The sequence below is a fragment of the Astyanax mexicanus genome, chromosome 13 (genome assembly GCF_023375975.1).
Source record: "Astyanax mexicanus isolate ESR-SI-001 chromosome 13, AstMex3_surface, whole genome shotgun sequence".
NCBI lineage: Eukaryota > Metazoa > Chordata > Actinopteri > Characiformes > Acestrorhamphidae > Astyanax > Astyanax mexicanus.
Genome location: NC_064420.1, coordinates 24,954,376 through 24,975,149, shown reverse-complemented (window position 1 = coordinate 24,975,149; position 20,774 = coordinate 24,954,376). Strand labels below are relative to the sequence as shown.

The 20,774-nt window shown below is 38.9% G+C and overlaps 1 protein-coding gene across 3 annotated transcripts in view; it reads left to right on the top strand.

Annotated features, from left to right (window-relative positions):
* Positions 1 to 20,774, top strand: part of LOC125780657 (selection and upkeep of intraepithelial T-cells protein 5-like) — a 472,342-nt gene that overhangs the window by 86,779 nt on the left and 364,789 nt on the right. For 2 of the 3 annotated variants that reach the window (XM_049463186.1, XM_049463185.1), the window contains exon 2: positions 14,421 to 14,471. In XM_049463186.1, the coding sequence (XP_049319143.1) occupies positions 14,423 to 14,471 (49 nt within the window). In that variant the 5' untranslated portion in view covers positions 14,421 to 14,422. Of the gene's footprint in view, positions 1 to 260; positions 521 to 14,420; positions 14,472 to 20,774 lie in introns of those variants that run through there. The other variant, XM_049463184.1, reaches the window with a different exon arrangement.

The following is a 20,774-nucleotide window of genomic DNA, read 5'->3' as shown; positions in this document are numbered from 1 at the left end:
ATGTAAGAAAAAAATATAGAATAATTATATAAATAATTGCATTAGGGTAAAGTGAAGGTAATGAGAGGTTACTGGAATCTGCTTTTGTATTATTATTATTATTATTATTATTATTATTATTATTATTATTATTATTATTATTATTAGGATTAATTGACATTAACACTTGTAATGACAGTGAGCCCAGGTTGTTAAATGCACAAAAAAATGAGACAAAAAACAGAATGATAAAAAAACACAATAAATAATTTAAAAAATGTAGGTCGGCGCATGCGCAGTGCCTTTAGGAAGCACGGCTCGATGGGTAGCACAACTCGACAGAACACCGGAGTAAGTGAAAGTAAAGTTCAGCACAAACCTTTATGCAGCTTCTCCATTTTGTGAGGAAGAGAAACGCCGCGGAATAAACAGCTTTTTAACACGAATTACTGCAGTTCTGAGGGGAAAATAAACAAATAAATTCACTCTCTGACTGTAGAACCTGGTCTTCTGCTGAGGCAGAGCCACACCACAGTGAACGGTGAGTAAACATTATAAACATCATATTTTTATTAAAGTGTCTGCAAAGTAGTAATACCATTAATAATTCACTTATAAATCCGTGTTTTAAAGAAGAAAGCGTATTGTGGATTTTGGTTTCAGTTGAAGTGAAGTTAGTCCTTTTGTTCTGAACAGCTTTATGTTGATTAGCTTCTGTGTTGGATTATAATATAATATAATATTCGCTGAGTGCAGGTCGAGTTCATCTGTTTTATTTCTGAACTCAGACCGTGTGGGGTGAAATGAATACAGAGAGTATAGGAAACACAGAGAATAAAGCGTTTATTGTATTTATAACGGTCTGTTAACAGTTTTCCGGGAAGAAGGCCGTGAGGGTGCGGCCAAAAAGATGAACTTCATTTTGTTTCCGCTCCCGTTTAACCGCGGTCACGCCATCGCTCGGTCGCGCTATCTACAGCGAAAACTCGGGTGCGCGTCTGAACCGCGTGCACAGCGGAACTGGAGGAGCAGAGGCTCGCGCTTCTCCTGTAGAGACTGAAAATAGAACAAAAAACTAGTTTTACAGACTAAATAAATATATTATAACCATGTCTAATCAACTAATATACACCAGAAGATCAGTGTAACAAAATAAGCAAATCAAATGGTTATCATATATATATATATATATATATATATATATATATATATATATATACCAGATTTTTTGATTCAAGTGATATTACTGTATCATTTTAGAGTAATTGGATACCAGACTTAGGAAAAATGTCTATTCGGTTGTGCATACACCAGATTGTGGAGTGCTATAAAACCAGCAAATCTAACTTTTATCCAGTGACACCAAGAAAACCTTGAAGAACACATTCAATCATATTAATCTTAAGTGTATTAGTGATACACTAATATCTCTCTTTTTTGCTGGTTTTAAAGCACTCCACAATCTTTTATGCTCAACTGAAAAGACAGTTTTGTATCCAATTACTCCAAAATGATACAGTAATAGGATTGGATACCAAATCTTTTATGATTTATTTTTTATTTAACCTTTACTTTAACCAGGCAAGAGAACACATTCTTATTTACAATAACAGCCTGGCAAGTAGCAGAAGTAAAATATTCCTGACGCGTTCCTTAAGTTCAGCAATTGGAATCAATTGCTCTAATTTTAATGTTTTTTTTCTGGAGAGTGTTCCAGTCTTTGGCAGCAGATGCTTGAAAGGATAAGGAGCTGAGAGCAGAGTGTGCTTTGGGGATTTTTAGTTGAATTAAAGGTAAATTCTGTAGGAAAAGAGTGCAAGAGTGTAACGCTGGAGCTGTCCAATTTGAAAACATCACAGAGAGTAGTCTGCTCTGCCCACCCCTCCCAAGCCATGAAGCTACATCGGTTTGCCAAGTTGGGTCAGGCTGAATCTACACAATCCAGTGAAAGACGCGTTCAGTAACTTCTACCATGCAAGAAAGTCATATTATAAACCGGGTCATGTGAAGCCAAGCCTGTTATACCGGAAAAATCTCACTGCTCCAAAAATACACACACCAGGGCTGGAGTGGAGTGGACAGGTCCTAGTAATTTACTGCTTAGCTTAGCAAAACCAGTTTAGACTGGTAGGAGAGAAAGAGAATGGAAAGAGACTCCTCTAAAACCTGCTTCCTCCAATACATGTGAAGTCAGCCACTGCTTTTTTTCAAGCTGCTGCTGATGCAGCATTGCCGAGTAGCCAGCGCACTTGGTTCCGGTACATCAGCTCACACCCTAGGAGTGATGTGGGGAGGGAGGGAGCACCCGGAGGGAGCTGGGCCAATTTTGCTCTCTTTGAGGGAGCAATCAAGCCGACAGCCGGCAAGCCGGGGGTTTGAACCTGCGGCCTCACGCTCATAGTGGCAGCGCTTTAGACCGCTGGACCACTCGGCGCCCCCGTGAACACTCAATTTTTAAATGAATTTAAACACCAGTCACCAGTAGGCACATCTAGTGGTGGTGATAAATTACCTGACTAAATTAGCTAGCCAGTTAGCTTACCTGTTCTGGAGAAAAGTAGCAGCTCTGGGTCGGTCTTGTAGTCTTTTTAAGCTCTAAGTCCACCGTTCAAACTCACGGCCAATATTCACTTTTGTTATATTCCTTTTTTGGTCACTAAAAGGTTTAACTGAACCAGCTCTGCTAGCTAGATCCTTTGCTGCAGCACCGATCGCTGTAGTGTAGTGTGGGTGCTAGCAACCTCGGGGGTGGAGTAAGTGTTGGGGAAGGAGCAGCAGGAGGAGACAGAGGACAAAACTGACACAAAAATCCGGAACAGATTACACACTTAAATTGGAACATACTGCTAAAGCCCTGCTGACAAGAGCTGCCAGTGTTTCCTTAATATTTGATGATATATCCTGATCATTTTACCATTTACTACTGAAAATAAGTTACATATTGGTCCTGTAAAGTAGAGGACCTGTAGACAAGTCTTTAAACTATGTCACCGTAATCAAACAGAGGGAGTAAAGTCATTTGAACCAAAGTGAGTTTTGCAGCACGAGTGAAAAATGAACGATTTCTATACAAAATAAACTTTTATTCATAAGTGTATGATATGAAGACAGAATGAGAGTGAACTGTCTAATACCGATATATTCAGATTTTACTTCCTGCTCCAAGATGGCCCCTTCTCTTGTAATAAATTTGAGGGTTGGTTCAATGAGATTGCCCTTCTGATTAAACCACATGATCTTTGTTTCGCCAGTGTTTAATGACAATCTAAGGCACATAGAATTGTGTCATCTGCGTACAATTGCATGAGTGTTCCTCCAGCAACAAGGGGAACATTGTTAATATATAAAGAGAATAGAGTAAGACCTTCAATTGATTCTTTAGGGACACCTTTAGTGACCCCATGAGAAGGGGAAATTATTTTCTAATTTGACACTCTATGACCTGAAAAAAACATGCTAAAGTATGATCACTGTATTGTATATTGTCCATACTTTCTATAAAAAATTATATTTTATTGCATCCAGTAGGGCTGCAGCTATCGATTATTTTTGTAATCGAGTACTCTACTGAAAAATCGATTTGATTAATCGAGTAATCGAATAAAACATTTTTGTTGGTTAAAGAGCAATTAAAATAGGCACAAGAGAAAACAAGACATTTCACTTAATAATGAATGACCAATTGGTTTCCTTGTATCGATAAGTTATATTTTTAAATTCACAACATACACTTCCAAATTGCAAATACAAATAAATAAAACACAGTAAAGAAATAAATACCACAAGTAACAAATTCATTTAATTACATTACTTTCAAATTTGGATTTCTTGCAAGTATCAAATATAGGGTATTAATAAATAAAAAAAGCATAAATATTGGCTTTGTGTTGTGCATCTTGGCTTCTGAACAGCAGAGATGTTGTCAGTTCGGCCAGTGTTGGATAAGCGTGCTGCATTCTTTTCTCCTAAATATATCAGGACCTGTGGAAATCTTGCTTTATTGTTTATTTACATTTTGGACTACTTGGGTCTAATTACATCACTAAGACTAATTATACAGTAAGTTCATGGCCGTGCATTTATGAATGCTAAGATTGACACCTATCGCATTGGGGCACATTAGGCACTAGTGGTAATAAATATTTTATCCAATAATATTTCATACGATAAATAAGAGACAAACAATTCCCTATATCTACCACACACAGTGTCTGAATTTATCCTGTTGTCTCATTGGCCAAATGTACTCGTAGATAAAGAAATCAGGCATATAGTTTCCAGCCAAACTTTAGCTTAGCTAACTTTAACATGTATTTAACATGTTTATATGTTTAACTCCACAGCGCTGTGTTTCCTGTTTACATAAAGCCTGTATTAGGTCGAGAACTTGTCTCTGTTCTAATCCCCCTCCTGCTCAACTTAAACCTCCGCCTCCTCCTTCTTCTTGGGTGAGGGAGACGTGACGTTGAGCGTGTTTTGTGAAAATAAAACTTGCGAAAATACATCACTCTGAGTTTTCAAATTAAATAAACGATTACTCGAGGCACAGAAAATTATTAAATCAATTTTTTAAATTGATTACTCAATTTACTCGAGTAATTGTTTCACCCCTAGAGTCCAGTACTGATAAAATATCATTAAGTACTTTTAACGCCGCAGTGACACACCCATAACCTGTTCGAAAACCTGACTGTAAATTAGATTGAATGTTCGTATCATTAAAGCAATCATTTACTTGCTTCTTGACCAATTTTTCACAGACCTTTGAGATACAAGGTAAAATGTAAATTGGCACGTAGCAGTTTGGGTCAGCTTTGTCTCAGTTTTTAAACAGAGGATGTAAAATAGCTGTCTTTCAGTCAGTGGGTATTTCAGCAGTACACGTATGACTTCAAAGTCATCCTTATAGGATCAAGGAAGATGGTCGGAGGAGTGAAGCTACCATCAGGTCAAAGGTTACCTCCAGTGAGAGGGTATATGGATGACATCACCACCATTCTCCAGACAGCAGCATGTACAACAAGACTGCTGAAGAGGATTTGATGAGCTTGTGGGGTGGGCGAGGATGAAGATCAAACCTGCCAAGTCTCGTAGCCTGTCCCTTAGGAAAGGGGTCAGATGCGACCGTACCACCTTTGTGGCAGGCCGTGAAGAGATCCCATTATTTGCAGATCAGCCTGTCCGCAGCCTTGGACGTACCTATACAGCAGACCTCTCTGACAGGCAAATGGGCGAGACAGTGAGGAAGCAGCTCTCAGATGGCCTAGCCAGGATCAGTCAGAGTCAGCTCCCCGGCAAGTATAAAGTATGGAGCTACCAGTTCATACTTTACCCAAGGGTGATGTGGCCTCTGAAGATGAGTGAAGTGCCCTCCTCTGTGGTAGACAAGATGAATAGGTTAGCAAACTTATTCATCAGGAAGTGGCTGGGACTGCCGAGATCAGATGTAGGCCTCTTCGGCAGAAACACACTACAACTGCCACTGCGGTCCATTGGCCTGGGATACAAGCAAGAGAAGGTTCGGTTGGTGCTGGAGTTGAGGGAGTCCACTGACCAACTGGTGAGAGCAGCCGGCCCTCAGATACGAACAGGGCGGAAGTGGAAAGCCCAGGAAGAGGTTGACATGGCAATCAGCCGGTTAAAACATCGTGAGGTAGTCGGCAGCGTTCAGGAAGGGCGAGCAGGCCTTGGGAGGAGTGAGACCCCCCTCTTCTGGTCAAAGGCTTCCAAGGAAGAACGGAGAGCTATGGTGGTGGCAGAAGTGACAAGAGCCGAGCATGAGCGCCTCAAAATCAAAGCGGTGGCTCAGAGCCGGCAAGGGAGCTGGATGTCCTGGGAAGGCGTCACAGACAGGTCCTTGTCATGGTCCTTGTTACAGGTGGCGACACGACCTAGTGTTGAGGAAGCTGGCAGAGGTGGCAGGGTCATGTAGACAGGAGGCTAACAGTAGACCGCCTATTCCATCAATACGTCCAGTCCTGTTTGCAAGGGCCGGAGAGAACGTCAAGCCACTTGGCCAGAGAGTACCATCAAAAATCCTGTCACCCAGCAGTGAGTGGTCTATGAGGGTCGACCTGGGGAAGCAGCTCCATTTCCCACGGGAGATTGTTGAAACATCCCTCCAGCCAGACTTGATTATGTGGTCTAAGCCACGTAAGACCATCCTGTTGGTGGAGCTCACTGTCCCGTGGGAGGAGGGTTTGGAGGCCGCTAACGAGCGGAAGCGTGCAAGGTATGCAGACCTGGTGGAAGACTGCAGGGAGGCTGGATGGAAGGCAGTCATGTGCCCTGTCGAAGTGGGATGTAGGGTCTTCGTCGGGTCATCGACTGTTCGCCTGCTCCGTGACTTGGGATGTACAGGAGCAGGATGTCGCAAAGCCATGAGAGAACTGGCGGAGGAGGCAGAGAAGGGCAGTTTCTGGCTGTGGCTAAAGAGGAAGCATAGGAGTTGGGGCCAAAATAACATCTAGGGCACCAGCAGGGGGTGGCAGGGAAAGATCTCTGCCATCGCTCCGCCACCAGGAGATGTACTGGGGTTAAAGGAGCGAAACATCCATGATTGGTGGTCCCCAGCTGATGACCCACTCATGCCCAGGATGTTCAGGGGAGCACACATGCAAGGCACTGGTGGAGGTGCATCAGGCAGTAATGCACAGCAGGCAGACCATCAGCCTGTATCTTGATAAGTTACAAATATCTGTTATGGGAGCTGCTATAATGGATGTAGCTAATTTAAGAAAGAATGGATCCAATTCATCTACGCCAGCAAGATTTTCATCTAGAATTAACAGATCCCTTAAGACCTCTTTCTCAACAATAGGCTTGAGAGAAAAACTGTAAATGTTAGAATAGGATAAGCAGGAGTTGGGGCTAACTTTGGGAAAGCTACTGGGCTGAAATGTGAACCAGTGCCATTTGTTACCTAAAATACCGAAGACATTAGAGAACATCCAGACTTTATGAAAAGTTAATTAAAACTATTTGCTATTTGTAATTGAAATGTCATTGTATCTTAGGACTATTAGAATAGATGATGGTTTATTTTCTATGAGCTTTGCTGTTTTCTAAAATAGTCTTTGATCAGAACCACAGCGTTTAATTGTTCAATAAATAATTATCTTTATTCTGACGCATTGCCTAAGTCGCCTTATTTCAGATCTGATGGAAAGTAATTTTGTCTGACTGGGATCTTGTTAGACAAGCTTTTTGCAAAGCAGCATTCTTTTGTTGTAATAGTATCCCTAAATCATAAGAAAACCATGGGCTTATTCGATTTTTAAAACAGAAGGTCTTTACTGGAGCATGTCTGTTAATAACTGTACCAAAAAGATGTCTGAACATAGTCCATGCTTCATTTACAGTGAAAATTAGATAAATTCTTTGCCATTTAATCTCGGCCAGATCATGTAATAATGCTTTTACTGGCATTTTAAAACGTGGTTCCTATGTACACAGGCAGTGAAGCAATGGCCACTGAGGTCATTACAAAAAATCCTGAATGGTACATATGAGGGGAGCTTGTAAGGACAACATCAATCAGGGTAGCCTTATCTGGGGAGCTGGAATTGTATCTTGTAGGATGGGAAATAATCAGATAAAGATTCATACAGTCAAACTTGAACCTTTTCTGGAGGCTTAAACGGAGCGGGTTTGACATGTGGAGGGGGGCACATTTGCTAAAATGAATCAAAGCCCAAAACTAGAGTGACCTGGAACAACATTTGTGCAATATTTTGTTTTCTTTACTTCTGTTTATTATTAGTTAAATCCAACTAAAGGGGACTTTACAACCTAAACATTTTACTTCACATTACATTTACTGTTTTTAGAAAAAAATATGTACATATCGTACATGACCGTACATGACATCTGAATTATATACATATGACAAATGCATATATAGATTATTATTATTATTATTATTAGGTATTGGCATGTCCATTCTGTTGTATACTTTTCTTTTCTCCATTAAAAAAAAAAACTCAGTAGCGTTGTGTCCTGTATTTTTTATTTTTTTTTCTACAGAAACCACTTCTTAAGATGGGGTCCTTTTATTAAAAAGTATAACTTTACGTTTTATAGAGATATTTGGTAGCAGTTAATATAAACATTAGATAACCCAAACCCTCCCAATCTGTTAGCAGAACAAGACATTACCCAAAAGTCGTTTTTATTATTATTTATTGCAGGCAGTGATGGGAGTAATGGCGTTGAAATAAACTATGTTACTAACGCCGTTACTTTTTTCTGTAACGAGTAATCTAACTAATTACTCTGACTGTAACTATAACGCCATTACCATTTCCGACACCCTGTTACTGCACGTTACTTTAGCAGCTCAATAAACTTTTTTTTTTTAAACTTTGCGCATACAGACAAAGGCAAAAGTGTGCGTGTGATTCACAAGGGATGGAAAGATGGATTGATGGTGAGATGGTCGCTCTAACCCTATAAAAAGGGGTAGTGGCAGGGTTTAGGAAGTCGTTTGCCCTGGTTAACCCCTCCTCTTTCTGGTGAACTTGACCTTCTGGCTGCTGGGACTGTACGTGCTATAATCAATTCAGTGATTGGCGTGGTAGTGTTGTGCCGGGGTCTGAGGCCTTCATTCGGTTTCTGCTGCGCATCTCTTTTGCTTTATCTCTTCCTATCGTCGCCATTTCACTGTTCTACGGCTTTACCCTAGGTAGGAATATTATAGGATATAGGAATATAGGAATGCCTGTTACATGTTTTTTTAATTATTAGATATTTGTATAATTTGTAGAGGTTAATAAGAGAAGTGTTGTATTCTTTTCAGACATGGACAGGCCAAGTTCTGTCTAAAGGACAGTAAGTTTTTTAGCTGCTCTGGTTTCTGCTGCATTAGATTGTTGTATTTGTCCATTCTTTTTTTTTTTGTTTATATACACATTTTTCCATTGAGTGTGCTTTGGCTTGTTTAATTTCATTATTAAACAAATTTGGGTTGTGTGGAGTTTTTTGTTTCTTTTTTATTTTTTATTTGTTAGATTATATTTTTGTTAACATTTTGGGTTTATTTTCATTTGTTATTTTTCTAATAATAATAATAGTAATTTCATAATTTATTTTCTTTTTCTTTTTTTTTACGGGGGAATAACACAGAAGTAAGGCAATAGTTAGTTTGACTGGAAACTAGTTACTTTTGTAGTGGAGTAACTCCGTTTTTGGAGAAGTAACTTGTAACTATAACTAATTACTTTTTCAAAGTAACATGCCCAACACTGATTGCAGGATATTGTTATTGTTGCGATTCATTGCTCTTATCACTGACCTCTAGTGTAAAGCTGATGTTGTGCCGAATTCAGCACCCCCGCTACGAAGAGCACCCCCTCTCTGGCGCTTGCACCTACATCAGAGAAAACTGCTTTAGCTAACTTTAATTAGAAACACGCTCCTGAGAGAAGTTGCTTTTCATGGCGGGGGTGCAGATTTCGGCACGCTTTCAAAATAAAAGTTTGTTTTAAAACAATTTCTGCTTTTTCTCCGGTATCGTTTTTGGGGGGACAAATCCACCTATTTCTGATATTGGTTTATGAAAAAATGGTTTAAACATATCCCAGCTAAGGGATACAAAAAAAACAAACTCAGATCTGATGTGTGGTCCAAGAGCTTCATTTAATGCCATCAAAGTGCATGCTGCGGCTGATGAGGGGGTAACACCCAGCCACTGTCAACCAGAAATTGTTAGGCAGCTTGATATTAAGAATTAATATTTCAAACTGTTTAGAAACAGATTTGGCTAAGGCACCTTAACAGTGAAGGTGATCTTTTACATAATAGCCACTCCTCCACCTCAAGATGAGGTGGATGTAAGAACATGTTATATTTAGGAAGGTTATTTCTGGATATGTTTGTCAGTAACTACTAGGATATCAGGTTTTAAGGTTGCAATCCAGACTTTGAGCTGGTCTATTTTGGGTAACAGCCCAGCAGGCACAAGACGCCACGTTGACGTCAGAAAGACGTTGGACTCAAACGTTGGCCAGATGGTATATTTTATTTGGAAATGAAAATCACATTGACGTCAAAACCCAACGTTGGGCAGGCGCTGAATTAGGGTTGGTTATCAGTCAGGTATCACTCAAAAATTAACATCTATGTAATGCTGCAGGCCGGAGCCCAAGTGGGCGTGGCTAAAGGGCGGAGCATGTGTCAATCATTGTCAACTGCAGCCAATCAGATACTACACTTTTGTTGTCAATCACTTTTTATTAAGCCAATCCTCAGACAGACCAAGCTGTCCATCATTTTTTACTGCAGCCAATCACCTTAACAGATCTGTTAAAAGAAGGCGGAAACTGCGTTGCTACTGGTTAAACGTAGCGCGATTTAAACTTCTGAACAGCGGTGAAGCTGAATGTGTTTTACAAAATACTATATTAACAGTTTAAACACATTTATGTGCTACTGTAGTTAGTCCTGCCTATATGCCACTCTTAAACAGAAGTAACTGAATGAAAACATTAGAAAGCCCTGACTTTAGATTTTTTTAAATCAAAGATTAAAATACTCGTTTTTCTGGAATGGCACTTTCGTGATTTTTTTCCTTTATTGCAGTAATTCCAAAATTTCTCCTCGGGGATCAATAAAGTGTCTGTCTGTCTGTCTTGCAGTATATATATATATATATATAGTCGTATATATATATATATATATATATATATATATATATATATATACACACACACACACACACACACATACATATACACGATTTAATGCAATTACTGCAATAAAGGAAAAAAAAGTGCCATTCCAGAAAAAGTATTTTAATCTTTAAAAAGTCAGGGCTTTTCTAACGTTTTCATTCAGTTACTTCTGTTTAAGAGCGGCATATAGGCAGGACTAACTACAGTAGCACATAAATGTGTTTAAACTGTTAATGTAGTATTGTGTAAAATACTTATACACATTCAGCTTCACCGCTGTTCAGAAGTTTAAATCGCCCTACGTTTAACCGGTAGCACCTCAGTTTCCGCCTTCTTTTGACAGATCTGTTAAGGTGATTGGCTGCAGTAAAAAATGATGGACAGCTTGGTCTGTCTGAGGATTGGCTTAATAAAAAGTGATTGACAACGAAAGTGTAGTATCTGATTGGCTGCAGTTGAAAATGATTGACACATGCTCCGCCCTTTAGCCACGCCCACTGGTGCTCCGGCCTGCAGCATTACCCTTCTCAAAATTAACGGCAGATTGACGTCAAGCTCCAACATTATTTAGTTGTAACATTTTTGTTGGAAATGAAAATCGGGTTGAAGTCAAAACCCAACGTCAGGTTGACATCAAGATCAAGATTTCAAGCTCAAATGTTACAGATATTTAGTTGTAGTTTGAATGAAAATTCAAATTGGGTTGATGCCAAATCCTGAAATTGCCTTGACATTAAGCTCCAACCATAGACATACGTTGAATTTAGGTTCAAAATCAAAGTCAAGGATCTGTCAAAAAAAAATTCATCATCGAATTTAAGATGGAAATAAAAAATTAATATCCATCAAAAACCGGACATTAGCAGTCAGATTTCTTAAAATCCATATTGAAAATGCGACAGTCTAAGCAAAACTCCATTAACTCCACAACATTTATCCCAAATTACAAATAAAAATACTGTAATTTAGAGCATTTATTTGCAGAAAATGAGAAATGGCTAAAATAACAAAAAAGAAGCAGAGTTTTCAGACCTTGAATAAAAGGAGTTCAGAAATCAATATTTGGTGGAATAACCCTGTTTTTTAACTACAGTTTTCATGCATTTTGGCATGTTCTCCTCCACCAGTCTTACACACTGCTTTTGGATAACTTTATGCCCCTCCTGGTGTAAAAATTCAAGCAGTTCAGTTTGGTTTGATGGCTTGTGATCATCCTTCTCCCTCTTGATTATATTCCAGAGGTATTCAGTTGCGTAAATTAAAACAACATAAAAAGAGGGGAGGCAACACCAGATTCAATAATCAAATATAATTTATTTCATAAATAGAGTCTAGGGGAATCAAAAAAATAAGAAAGTAACGAAAAGGGATCAAGGTCAGTGTATAAACGTGTGTGGTAACAAAAATCAAAGATCCAAAGAAAAAAAAAATGAGGCCTAACATGCCCACAAACAAAGGGATTGAGGCCTAACAGCCTCCACACCCAAAGAAGTTCACAAGGTCACCCAAGCAGCATCCTGCCCAAACCTACAGTGCCCCTGCAGGCCAGGCTGCATTACAACACAGGGTCATATATATATATACGTGTATTTACTGTTTTTTTTTTTACTGTATTTTACAATATATATATACGTGTATTTTACGTCAATTAATTAAACTTATTGTTTCAAATAATTTTTCAATGTTGAATCTAATAACACATGTATTTAATTATTTAAAACATGACCTGGTCAAACACCGGCAGCTCTAGTTCATTTTTTGAAGGTTTCTAATCCGAAGATGGTTACAAAACTCATGTGACATTTAAAAAGCATGTTTAAAAGCAAGCCCACTAATTCCTTTAATTTTCTATCAAAAAGGTTTTTATTTTAAAGAAATAAATATTTTTAAAATCACTCTTGTTAATGGCTCTCACTCCTGTTACTGCAACTCAATCCTGTTCCTGGCACTCATCCCTGTTACTTTTTATGTTTTGAGTAACAGGAATAAAAGTAACAAGAATGAAAGCCACAGAAAGCACAGAATTTGGAAAAACATGAAAAATAGCTAAATGGTGGCTATGCTAATAGCACGAGGACACTGAGCACATTCTAATTTTCCCAAAATGTGTATTTTAAAACGTAAACAAATAAGATCTAAGAATGAATTTAGGTAAAATGAATGAGTGTAGAGATTGATCTCCTCAGTCATATTAATAAAATGATCAAATATACAGAAAAACTAAGGAGGGAACTTAATTTGGGTCTTCTCGTGATCTTCAGAAGAACCAACTAATGAAAGAGGACTGAGTAAAACCCAGAAAGTGTGTGTATGTGTATTTTAACTTAAAGATTGGATTTTTAGATATTGGATTTACTTTGAAAAAATATTTTTAAAGCACAGATGGGATTTGGAGTCACATAACAATGTGACAATCACAATACATTTCTGAAGGATTTTATTAATTATATTTCATCGTAAAGTTTATAGTTATAGAGTGGAAACAGGTAACAAATGCTATTTGTTTTAATTAGTTTTTATTAGGGGTGTGACGAGTGTGACTCGCGAGATTAAACGTGACGATATTTCTCATCAAGCTTAAACCTGTCTCGCGGGAAGAAAAACAGTTTAGTGTGGACTTTTTAAGAGGGATCTGGCAACACAGTAGCTATACAGCGAGTGTGGTCGCTGAGCAGAGAGCAGCTCTCAGCAGAAGAAGAAAATTCGGGCCTTTGCACAGAACAGAGGTCACTAATGGGCCGAATCTACTGAGAAGGATTTAATTGTATGCACGCTTTGTGGCGCAGTAAATCACAGACCAATCACGTGTGGGGTAAGATCACCAAACGCTCTGTTCAGTCAATCAAATCTAAGCAGACGGGGCAAGAAGAAAAAAATAAACACACCGCTCCTCACACGGGATCGAACCCGTGTTGCCGCTGCTCCGGCTGTTGAATTGGCACGCGGCAGTGAAAAAACGCCTTTATACGGGCGGAATAACGAGAACACAAAAGTAACACAATTTAACAATCGGTCCGGACCTTCTCTAACTGGACCATACTGAATTCTAATTAAATACCCCTGGCATAGAAGATGCTTCTGCTACTTTTAAGTTGTATATTTGGCTACATTTTGCCGAAATTTCCTTCGGGATGAATAAAGTATCTGTCTGTCTGTTTGTCTGTCTGACTATGGTTATGCATATTTAAGTTACAAGAGATTTAGGAGAAAAAAGAAACCATAGGCTTGATATGACTAGTTGTGGTTATGCAAAGTTAAATTACAAGAAATTTAGGAGCAAAAACACAAACCATAGGCTTAACATGACTGGTTCTGGTTTGCACTTATTGTTTGCACTATATAAGACCTAGAAAAGTAAAAAAAAAAACATTTTTGACATTTTCTTTAAAATTTTATTTGTAAATCTCGTCCCGTGTCGTGAACCCACTATCGCGTCTCGTCTCGTCTCATGATATTAGTGTCTCGTCACACCCCTAGTTTTAATTCATGTTTTTGTATGACATATCTTACTTCTGCAATGAGGTCAATGTACAAGACACTATGCTTAATAATAAAATGTATTTTAAAGTTATGTGTGCACATTTATACATATAATGAAATGGCACAGATTTGGCGGAATATGCCATAAGTAAAAAAAACATGAACAGTCATATATTCATATTGAATAGCCAGACCCGAGTTGAGGACATTGAAATATCTGCTGTGATGTAAATGCTGTTTTGTGATCAGTTATGCTGAGTGTAATGATTTCATTGTGCTGGTCTCTTTCAGAAATGCAGTATATTTGGGTGGTATTACTGTTCCTCCCCAGCACACTTTCACGTAAGTAAACTGCACTAATCTACAAACACTCCCTAAACACCCACAGAGAAACACCAAATACAGTGAAATGAAATAATACAGTATAAAGTCTCTACTTCACTTATACTGTTCAGAATGTATGTTTAGAGTTGGTTTATGATAAATACTGTATGTTCCAGTAAATGCAGAGTTATTAAATATACAGTGTGTAGTCTGAAACAGAGGGGAAAAAAGAGTTTCAGAGGATGAATGCATATTAAATAATTAATAGTCATTTTTGATCTAATAATTATATCTGAATCTAAGGAATCTCACTTAAACTAGAAGAAAAGCTATTTATAATATATAGTTCAATCACTTTACTTTTCCTAAAAACAAATGTTTACATTAAATAAAGCAAGTGTTGTTGGCATTGAGTTTGATATGAATCAAATTAAAAGAAACATATGAATAAATACAATTTTTAAAAAGAAATCTATTATCTATGATGAATCTATGTTACTCCCACAAACTTGTAAATCTTATTTCAAAAAAATAAAAACTGTGAAATGCTTTTTCATTTAACCCCTTGTACTCTGTTACCCCAAAATAAAATCCAGTGTGTCCAATTGCCTGATCACACCAGACAGGGATAAAGTTGTGGATAAGTATAAAGCAGGGTTAGGTTATAAAATAATTAAAGATATGAATGCCATCATCCAAAAATGGTAGGAGTATGGCACAACTACCAAAACATTCTCTCCACCTAAACTGACACCTGAACTGACAGCTAAGGAGAGCACTATTTAGAAAAGCAGCCAAAAGGCCCATGGTAACTCTGGAGGAGCTGCAAAGATCCACAGCTTAGGTGGGACAATCTTTCCATAAGACAATTAGTTATGTACTAAACAGATCAAGATTTTATCTGATCAACACAAAAAAGCAATCAAGTAAAAATAATATTTTACCTATAAATAAAAAGTGTGGGCTGCATTTATATTCAGCCCCCTAAGTCAGTATTTTGAAGGACAAGCTTTCACTGCAATTACAGCGGCAGGTATTTTGGGGTTTGTCTCCACCAGCTTTACACATCCAGAATCCAGAGATTTTTGCCCATTTTTCTTTGCAGAACAGCTCAAGCTCAGCCAGGTTGGATGAAGAGCGTCTGTGAACAGCAAATTTCATGTGCTGTCACAGAAGCTCAATCTGATTTAGATCAGGACTTAGACTGTTCCATTCTAACACATGAATATTCTTTGATTTAAACCATTCCACTGTAGCTCTGGATATATGTTTAGGGTCATTGTCTTGCTGGAAGGTAAATCTCCTTCACAGTCTTAAGTCTTTACAAGCCTTCAACAGGCTTTGTTCCAGGATTGCCCTCATCCATCCTCCCATCAACTTTAACCAGCCTTTTATCAGCTTCAGCTTTAGCTTGCTGTTAAAGAGAAGCTTCCCCACTGTATGATGCTGCCACCACCATGTTTCACACTGGGGATGTGATTAGGGTGATAAACAGTGTTACTTTACTGCCAGACATAGCGCTTTGCATTTAGGCTAAAAAACTCAAAAACTTTTGTCTCATCTGGCCACAAAACCGTCTTCCATATGTTTACTGTGTTCCTACATGTTATTTTTGGCAAACTGCATAAGGGACTTCTTATGGCTGGCTTTTAAAAATCATAAATTACAGATCTGTTTAGTACATAACTAATTGTTGTCTTGTGGAAAGATTGTCCCACCTAAGCTGTGGATCTATGCAGCTCCTCCAGAGTTACCATGGGCCTTTTGGCTGATATACAAAATAGTGCTCTCCTTAGCTGTCAGTTCAGGTGTCAGTGTAGGTGGAGGCCATGTTTTGGTAGTTGTGCCATACTCCTACCATTTTTGGATGATGGCATTCATATCTTTAATTATTTTATAACCTAACCCTGCTTTATACTTATCCACATCTTTATCCCTGGTGTATCTGGTGTGATCAGGCAATTGGACACACTGGATTTTATTTGGGGGTAACAGAGTACAAGGGGTTAAATGCAAAAGCATTTCACATTTTTATTTTATTTTTTAATATTTAGAAAGCCATGTTATAAAATGATGTAAGTTACTTTTTACGTAATTACACTATTGTTTACTCACACAATTGCTTGCTACTTTATGTTGGTCCATCACATAAAATCCTAATAAAATGCATGCACGTTTGTTTTTTGTGAAGGGGTACGAATACTTGTTCAAGAAGCACTGTATAGTGTCATTGTAAAAAATATTTTATGTTTTTTTAGGCATTTTTTTAGGCAACTGTGATGTGTGTGAGTAAATTGTCTGTGGTGTGTGTGTGAGTATGTTGTCTGGCGTGTGTGTTAGTAGATTGTCTGTAGTGTTTGTGTGTAGATTATTTGTGGTGTGTGTGTGGATTATATATGGTGTTTGTGCAGAGGCGTGCAGACATAGACATCAGGTGCTAAAGCACCACCAACTCTGCCCTTTATCAACCAAAGTGCCCTTTTGAAACTTCTTTTTTTAATTTTTTTTTATTATTATTATTAAGATTTTACTGAGGCCGGTTTGAAATGATCTTTTGAAAACCTGAGCGATTAAAAACGAGTGAAAACAGAATGCCTTGAAATCAGCTCGCACACACCCGACCTCTCTTCCTCTGTCACGTGACCCCGTGCGGTCGCGCGCTACAGCAGCAGTTCAGTTCAGCGAGTCTTCAGCACAGCACACATGGCAACAGATAGGCTTCTTCTCCCCCGTGTCCCACCAGCCAGGTAACATACACATCAAGTAAAATACTACCGTTTGCCCTCTAAGCCCAATGTGACATAATTTTGTTGTGCAGTAAAATGTCTCATACAGCACCAAACTACTAAGCATCTTTAGCCGACTGCTCACCAGATAAACTAGCCGCTCTAGCCCAAATCAATGATAGATAACGTGAGGACGACCACATACAGCCCCGGTTCTGGACTGATTTGCTTGGGGGGGCATTAAAATGAAAAGTGCGCAAAAAAGTGCCCATTTTCCCCCCTGAACACTTTCCCCCCAAAATGTCTGTGCACGCCACTGTGTGTGTGAGACTGTGTGTGTGTGTAGATTATATGTGGTGTGTGTGTGTGTGTGGATTATATGTGTGTGTGGATTATATTTGGTGTGTGTGTAGATTATATGTGGTGTGTGTGTGTGTGTGTGTGTGGATTATATGTGGTGTGTGTGTGTGTGTGTGTGTGGATTATATGTGGTGAGTGTATAGATTATATGTGGTGTGTGTGTGTATAGATTATATGTGGTGTGTGTGGATTATATGTGGTGTGTGTAGATTATATGTTGTGTGTGTAAATTATATGTGGTGTGTGTGTGTGTATTATATGTGGTGTGTGTGTGTAGATTATGTGTCGTGTGTGTGTAGATTGTATGTGGTGTGTGTGGATTATATGTGGTGTGTGTGTGGAGTATATGTGGTGTGTGTGGATTATATGTGGTGAGTGTGTGTGTGTGTGTGTGTGTGTGTGTGTGTGTGTGTGGAGTATATGTGGTGTGTGTGGAATTTATGTGGTGTGTGTGTGTGTGTGTGTGTGTGTGCGTGTGGAGTATATGTGGTGTGTGTGGAATTTATGTGGTGTGTGTGTGTGTGTGTGTGTGTGTGTGCGTGTGGAGTATATGTGGTGTGTGTGTAGATTGTATGTGGTGTGTGTAGATTATATGTGGTGTGTGTGGAGTATATGTGGTGTGTGTGGATTATATGTGGTGAGTGTGTGTGTGTGTGTGTGTGCATGTGGAGTATATGTGGTGTGTGTGTGGAATTTATGTGGTGAGTGTGTGTAGATTATATGTGGTGTGTGTGGAGTATATGTGGTGAGTGTGTGTGTGTGTGCGTGCGTGTGTGCGTGTGGAGTATATGTGGTGTGTGTGTGGAATTTATGTGGTGAGTGTGTGTAGATTATATGTGGTGTGTGGGTGGAGTATATGTGGTGTGTGGGTGGAGTATATGTGGGGTGTGTGGATTATATGTGGTGTGTGTGTGTGTGTGTGTGTGTGTGTGTGTGTGGAATTTATGTGGTGAGTGTGTGTAGATTATATGTAGGGTGTGTGTGTGTGTAGATTATATGTGTGTGTGTGTGTGTGTGTGTGTGTGTGTGCGTGTGGAGTATATGTGGTGTGTGTGTGTGGAATTTATGTGGTGAGTGTGTGTAGAGTATATGTGGTGTGTGGTGTGGATTATATATGGTGTGTGTTGTTGTGGAGATTTGGTGGTTTAAAGTGAAATAGTAATGCTGAATGCTGAGTCAGGATCGAAGTGAGTAGCAAGGTTTATTGAAGATAGACCGTGTGCTCACACGGAGAATCTGCTTGCCCTCAGCTGCCCTCTCACAGCCTCTTATCTGCTCTCCCAGCCCCCCATCACAACCAAACTCTGGACCCCTGCTGTGTTAAACCTCCCTGATTCTTAATTACCTCCTTATAGATTATTCTCATTAAACAAATTATACAAAAGGAATGTATATACAACAATGTTCACCAATCATACTACACACTGTAGTTACTGTCTAACTGACTGACTGTGTAAGACTTTTCATACAGTAGAAACTGCTTTGAACACAGCAGGAGGAGAAAAGGTAGGGGTTCAGGAAGCAGTATGTGGGGGGTGTTATCATGAGGGTGTCTCTATCAACGTATGTTAAACAAAGGAGAGGTATGTGAGAGATAAGGGTGAGGGACAAAAGGTTAGGAGTGTATAGGGGAATAGGGGGGTTAAGAGTGAGACAGTTTATAACCTAAGGAAAGCACTATTTGCTATTCACAGAATCTCTCAATGTTAAACTTAATAAAAGTACAATAAATTGTCATATGTATAGTATTACTGAGAGGAGAGCAGCTGTCTCTTGATTAAATTATGACACCTTCATGTCTAGGCCAGATCCCTCTGATTGTGATGGTTTTTGATTACACGTCTTCACAGAAGAACTATTGAAGCCCTTCTCGGTTTGCCTTATTTGTATGCTAATTATGCCATTGAGTGAAATGAGGTAGCATCACAACAACTGCTTACACATACACTTGCTTTGAGTGGAGACTCAGTGGTCGGCACCTTCCTGCCTTAGGTTGCCCCTCATTGGCCCTGAGAAGTCTTACCCGTCTTTGGACAAGTGCCTCCAAACCTACCGGTACTCACTCTCTCAAATGGCAAAGTCATCATAACAATTTCTCTAAAAAAAATGTATTCCCAAATATATAAGTAAAATTAAGTCCTAGAAGTGTCCTTCAAAACAATCACATCCAGATCCAGCTGGAATGCTTAAGTGACATGTTTGAGGAAGTTGAAATATGGTGTTTAAACACAGCTAAAGAACACACCATATATACATTTGAATTGTACCATAAATGTCAAAAAGTTAAAGTAACCAAGTATTGGAGCTGTTTATGGCTGTTACTTGGTCCTAAAATGTTCCTAAAGAAAAATAAAGAAAGTTCCAGTAGTTGTCCATGGTTTTCCAAGAGGCTTGTTCCATGTGGTGTTGTCTCCTCTTACATCACAACTTCAGATTGTGAGCAGCCACATTGTGTGGTTGTGTGTGTGTGTGTGTTTCAGTGTGTTTGCTTCAATGTTGGTCAATAGCAGGTCATCTGGGAAGTCCACTTTGAACCTCAGATGTCTCTTCAACTGTTGAGGCTTGCGTCTGATACGTCACAAATTGTTCTCGCCATGCTGGATTGGCTGGAGCACTGTCTGGCAAAAGATCTGTAACAGAGGAAACACTTAGCAGTAAATTGTTCATTGATGTTTTTTATTATTATTATTTTTTAATCTGCTTATCCCCACTATCCCCACCCTCAGAAGAGGCTGCTATGATAATGCACAGTGTGTTGAAATGTCTTCACCAGCTGGGGTAGCCCCCATGGCATAAAAAACATAGTTCTTCCCAGAGGCTCTGTACATTATCCACCTCTCCTCTTACTGTCTCTAGATCTCAGTTTTGGGGTACAAGCAGAAACTAACAAAACTTAATGAGACATTCTCATCTAAATAGACTGATTCATGTTTCCTCACCATGACCCATTGACCAGAAATAACTAGACATTTGCTCTAATCTCGTTAGTTGTCAGAGTTTTCATCTCACCACAGGCGATAAAACTACTTGTATTACCCTACTGTGACCAAATTGTGCTTGTAGAGCTAGCGTTAGCTTGTATAACAATTTTAAATTGATCGTATAGTGGTTCATTTTTCTCCCTAAAAATAACTATATCAGCTAAAGTCTGAAAAACTTTGCTTGGCGCATTATCCCAAATATTGTATAACACAACATAACTTAATCAAGACTGACCTCATGTCCCCTTGCTAGA